The sequence below is a fragment of the Limulus polyphemus genome, unplaced genomic scaffold (genome assembly GCF_000517525.1).
Source record: "Limulus polyphemus unplaced genomic scaffold, Limulus_polyphemus-2.1.2 Scaffold163, whole genome shotgun sequence".
In the NCBI taxonomy this organism is placed as follows: domain Eukaryota; kingdom Metazoa; phylum Arthropoda; class Merostomata; order Xiphosura; family Limulidae; genus Limulus; species Limulus polyphemus.
The window spans coordinates 914,473-920,472 of record NW_013665773.1 but is presented as its reverse complement, the minus strand read 5'-3'; the positions used below and the strand labels follow the sequence as shown (position 1 = coordinate 920,472).

Here is a 6,000-nt window from a genome sequence, read left to right as displayed (position 1 = left end):
ATATATATGACTTACTGCATGCTCATCTGTTGAGAAATTCCATATATATATATATATATATATATGTACACTACACAGTACTGAGCATGGCATTCACTTAACTTATAAATATATATATTTTTCTACTATCTTACCATATACATTTCAGTACATATAATGTTCTGCAGGTCACCAAAACATCATCATTATAGTTCTTTGAAGTCCCCCCCCTAAAAAAAACATGCCTCACCCTTAAATGTTCCATTTGTTTTACAAGTAAGTCGAGCCTCAACTTGTGAAATTCTTCACTGACATCAGAAGGGCAGTTAGTTGAGACAGGGGATAATGGTATCATACCCAGGTTTTGTTTTCGTAGATGATCTTGAGTCTTTTCCATGAGTACTCTTAGGTCTTCACTTTCATCAAATAATTCCTCGAACCTTTGTTTCCAATATTCTGAGTTTTTGTAGCAAACCTAGAACATTTAATTTAAAAACATTTTGAAGAAAGCCCAATGATTATTTCAAAATGTAGCAAGATATGAAAAAAAAAAAAACATTTGTTTACAATAATTGTAAATTTTTGTAATAATATTACATCTACATGTAGGTTACTGTAACTTTCTATAAGGGTTGATTATTTGCATCATGTCAGTTTGGAATGGAATAGATGAAAGAAAAACCTCATACTTGAAAATTATTCTTAATAGTCAATTTCTGAGATTGAAAATGAGAAGTTCATAAAGATATATTTTGACTTATTATTAATAACAAAGCCACCTTTATAAGTGTTTAATTACCATGTTTAAAGTTTTTGACTAATTCTTCTTCTTAAATTATGTAAAACAGAAAAGAGCTTCCTTCTTTGCCAACTTTAAGCCCGAAGAAAAACTCACCCCAAAGCACTTCACTTGACTTATTATATACAGCCTCCATAATCACGATTTAGTAATATATGTTTTGTGGGATAACCTAATCCAATTTGTACCGTGGCAGAGGAATCATTTTCCCACAAGTATATATCTCAAAAATATATTATTGGATGTATAAACTATTATCATACCACAATTTTTATTGACTTATGTCTATTGGACACCTTTGCTTCAGAAAAATTATAATCTGTTATTTTTTCCATATTTTTATGTAATTGATTAAGTAAAAAAAAAGTGTATTCCTTGAAGCTACCTCTTAATAATTTGACCTTTAGTACTTGATAAGCATTAAAACAATAAAGTCATAACATTTTATATGCTTCTATTAACTCTGTTCACATGTGGAGAGAACTGAAATGATCAATCAGTTAGCATTATTTAATCAAAACTTAATTTTGTTATACCTTAAACTAACCATAAAGGAAGATAGTTCTATTTGAAATATGTTGTAATCTATCACTGATCATGGGCAGGCTTGTTTGTTTTGGATATTTATGCAAAACTAGACAAGAATTATCTGCACTAGCAATCTCTCATTTTGAACCCACAGATTAGAGCAGTATTTCTCAGCCAGCTTTGGTCGTCGCGACCCACCATTATTTCTACAAGGATGAAAACATTCTTAATGTTTCTTGGCACAATTCGTCATAGCTTATAACAAAGGTGATATGTGCACCACTCAGACTCCTCAATGACTCAAAAAATAAGATGTTGACTCTGCACAGACAGCTCGTGACCTCCCTGGAAAACTGCTTGCGACCCCCTTGGGGTCAAAACCCATCATTTGAGAAACACTGGACTAGACATTAACAGCACTGACTGACAATTTTTGGTTTACCCTAAATGAATAGCGGGATTTGACTAACACTCTTATGATGCACCCACAACCCCATATAAATGTTTTTAGGGGAAGGAAATAGAGTGTAAACCATGGACACTAAGATAAATAGTCCAGTACACTAGCTACTAGTTCATGTCCAGCACTTGGTTTCATGCAACATATTCCTTCTATAATCTAGTGTTACATACTGTAGAGCCCTGAAACTCTGATGCTAGTTGACTCTCTTGTTTCATACATTGGATCAATTCTTCTTCCAGCTGCTTTAGTTTAAGGACTTGACTGCGGGTCACCTGTTTCTGATACCACCACTGATTTGACCAACCTAACACAAAAATATATTGTTATTAATACTGTTTCATAACAGACAGTACTGCCACTGACATGCTTATTTATTTTAACAGTTGTTCTAGTAATTCCATTCCTTAAGGCAGTGGATTAACAAAAGCAAACTATTAAGTAGAAAACATTGGATTTTGGTAGGTATTTCTATTCCTAAGGTTAATTATTAAATAGAAGATGTTACGTGTTAGTTTGTACTTCCAACCCCTAAGACAATGTACTAAAAAAGGTTAACTATTAAATAAAAGATACTAGGTTCTGGTATGTACATGGAATATTTTAGCTTTTAGTACATGTAGGCCAAAAAGAATATGGAACCTTGATACGGAAACTAGGATTCTTGAGGCCAAAAATACCCAACAAGGAGAACCTAAAAAAGCAGAGAAAAGGATGCATACACATACAAGAAGAGGTGTGACATATCATGAACAACAAAATCAACTCTAGAGCAAGATGATCTAGAACAGGAAATCATAATCTTATAATTTCATTCAGAGGCTAGAGAGGCACAAATTATTAACCTTGCAAAGAAACCATAAAACTAATCCAAAACCAGAAGTTAAATTGACTATATCATAAGGTATGTAACATCAGGAAAATAACTCTTAGAATTAGATTAATAATTCATAGAATAAGACAAGCCCAATGATTAATGGAATACCTCCGAATAAAAGAGGATAAGTCAAGAGACTAACCCATTTTGAATAAAACCAATGTGAAAATTGATGTACAAAAATCATTATAAAATCTTTCAGAATAGACCAATATCATCTGACCAGAAAGCTGAAACTGAGAGGTGGGAAAAAAAAACCAATGCACAATCTGAATACCATAAGATCAATGTAAAATTTATAATGATAGCAAGCCAATTTATTAAGATGGAAGCGATCTAAAGAAAAAAGCCTTGTAAAAACTTAGTACAATAATGAAATAGAAGTAAAAGAATTGGAAAATGACAGATTAATACCACAAGATAAATTATTTTTGTATGTGTGTGTGTGTGTGTGTGTGAAGATACACAAGGGCTACCTGCACCAGGCATCTGTAATTTTGTATTAATAAACTAGAACAAAGGAAGCCCCTCAACAACACCTACCATCAACTCTTGGGCCACTCTAATTGTACATTTAGATTTGATCATCAATCCTATAATTCACCTATGACCACCAAAGTATGGAACTTTGTTTTTTGGTGGCAACATGGTGCAATCCATGGATACTACGATCCACAGTCTGGATGCTAACCATTATGCAATGTCCAGCCCTCACTAAAAGATATCAACTCATACAATGAGGGAGTTCAAAACAGGAAATGAAGATGATACAAAGACAGAAATGAAATAAAAAATGAAAACTCAAATAAGCAAGATATCCCTTGATCTTTCCTTCTGACAACGAAAATACTTGACTAAATTGCATGAAACTTAGGACATACTAAATAGTAACTAGTTTGATTAAAAAAAAAATCATATAATTTGATCTAGTTTTTTCTATAATTGTTTTATGTTGTGAGACACAGTTTTGAAAAAAAAAATCACAAACTGTTTTGCTTAGAATTTAATTTTGTTTATCTTGATCAGAAAGTTCCATTTTATATAAGCAATCAGTTTCAAGTTGAATGATACTCATTAACATTTATTTTGATACTTCTAGTTGGACATCAGAAAAAAACATGGCCAAAATGTTTTACTGGTGACTTATAAACTTGACCTATCACAATAGCACCAGGTCAGGTTAGGCAACAATATGTTTGCTAAAAAAAAATTTATATTTAATAAACATACTTTTCTTTTAATAAATTATAAGTTCTTTTATTTATGTCTTCTTTTAGTATTATAAACTTGATGATAATATTCAATAAATAATGTTCCGAGTCAGCAGGATATTTTGTCATTGCCTATTGTACTCACTAAACCTAATAAGGCTTACCCGATGTCTTGTCATAGAATAAGATTTCTATAGTTTTCAAACAAATGTAATTCAGCATAAAAATACTTTCAGGAATGAAAAGAATGTTTAGAAAGACAATAAAGAAATTTCCAGAATTGTGGTTTGTTCCTAAGTCTTCTAAACTGGCTACTACATTTCAATGTTTTATTCTGCATGAGCTAGGTCTATTCGCTTTTCCACAAAACCATAAGTGACTTCTTGAAACCCTTTTTTCACTCTATATTGATGTAAGTAGTTTATGATCTACTCTATCCAATAATATTTAAACTTTGCTTGTAGCTATTTTAAAAGTAGAGCTACATTCATAGCTGCGAGATCATAAAAGAGTGAGAATGACAGATCATCCTAATAAAGTATAGAAACAGAAGGAAAATCACACAAAAAAAACAAACTTTGGGAAGTGTATTCTCAAGGGATGATGGTTTCTTACTAAATAAAAACCAATGCTTTGGGATGAGTAAAAAGTTTCTTTACAAATCTCTTAAGTGTGTTTTTAATAGGCAAGGTTCCATGGAGCTGTGTAGAAATATATGTTTCTTCATTTTACTTTGTGAATTAAACTAAATAAATGCTACAAGATATCAATTACAAAATAACCTGATAAAAAAACTTTTGAAACAGTTTAAATCATTATTTTTACTTACATGTTAAAACTTGATATGCAGATCTATACTTGAAACTGAAAAGGTGCTCACCAGTTCAAAAGGGGTTACTTACAAATCACCATTAATCTCTTTTACAAATATCTAATGCTTCATAGATGTTTAAAAAAAAGAGAGACTATAAAAATACACATACTTTAAACATAAGTAAAAATTAAAAAAAATTAAATGTGTCTTATAGCTGTAAAAACTAATATACTGTATTTTAAACACCTACCTTTCAACAAAATACTAAAAGTATCATTTTCCACATAAACTAAGATAAAAAATAAACAATACCAATACCATTTTCTACAAGGTTTACCAAATAAAAAGCAAAGATAAATCTATAAGTACCTAGAAAATGTCCCACACCAAGTCCAATCACTGCAGTAACTGCTAATGCCACAATAAGATTCAGTATCACATTTAAGCGGGTGTTTGGAGTGTGAACATAGTGTTTAACTCCTGGCTTCATGTCTACATCAACCGGTAATTCCTCACGGATAGGGGACAGTGAAGAAGCATCTGAGAGATCTTCATTAATTATTTCGACTCCTTCATTGTTTATGAAGTTGTTGTGATCTATCTCAGCTGCAAATAAAAGTTCTCTTGTCAGAATAAATTACTGGTTTTGGTATAAAAACAACACTACAAAGTTGTATGTGTACCCAAATTACTGGTTTTTGGTATAAAAATAACACTTTACCAGGTTGTATGTGTACCCAAAACATGCAAAAATAAGCTTATCAAGTACACCATAAAACTTTACATAAGACTAATTAATGAACAATCATCAAATAAACACTACCCCCCCCTAATTATCCACCTTTTATAAGTAGACCATAATTTTATAAGGTATGATGATAATTATCAGGACATCATGAAAATAATTCCAGGAAAACACACAAAAAATTATGGGTTTAAAAAGAAGCAGACCTGTGAGAATACATGTTGTCACAGTAAATAAACTGTGTAGCATGTTTAATTTGTACCTACTTATACAATATGCATTTGTAAGATAATACTATCTAACTGCCATCTAGAAGGCTGCTAACAAACAGATAAAGTTAAAAACACCTGACTTGGCTTTTTTTAAGCTATTAAAACCATAAAACATGAAGTTCTCAAGATTTGTAAAGATGATAAATCACACTTGACCTAAAATAAAAATACTGGCACAAGACATATTTCAAACATAAATAAACTTTTATTGAACAAATGTGCCATGTGAATCTCTACAGACAGGAAAAGATGTTAGATGTAATATAAAAACTCTTTGTTTGTATAATATAACCATTTAATTTTGCATTGGCTACT

General features: G+C 31.2%; 1 protein-coding gene across 5 annotated transcripts in view; it reads right to left on the bottom strand.

The window, feature by feature from the left end:
- LOC106477203 (probable E3 ubiquitin-protein ligase bre1) overlaps positions 1-6,000 on the bottom strand; it is a 38,984-nt gene that overhangs the window by 9,703 nt on the left and 23,281 nt on the right. For all 5 annotated transcript variants that reach the window (XM_022381431.1, XM_013937806.2, XM_022381433.1 and 2 more), the window contains exons 5-7: positions 5,038-5,274; positions 1,940-2,073; positions 230-454 (exon numbers count right to left, since the gene is read on the bottom strand). In XM_022381431.1, coding sequence (XP_022237139.1) covers positions 230-454; positions 1,940-2,073; positions 5,038-5,274 — 596 coding nt within the window. The remainder of the gene's footprint in view (positions 1-229; positions 455-1,939; positions 2,074-5,037; positions 5,275-6,000) is intronic.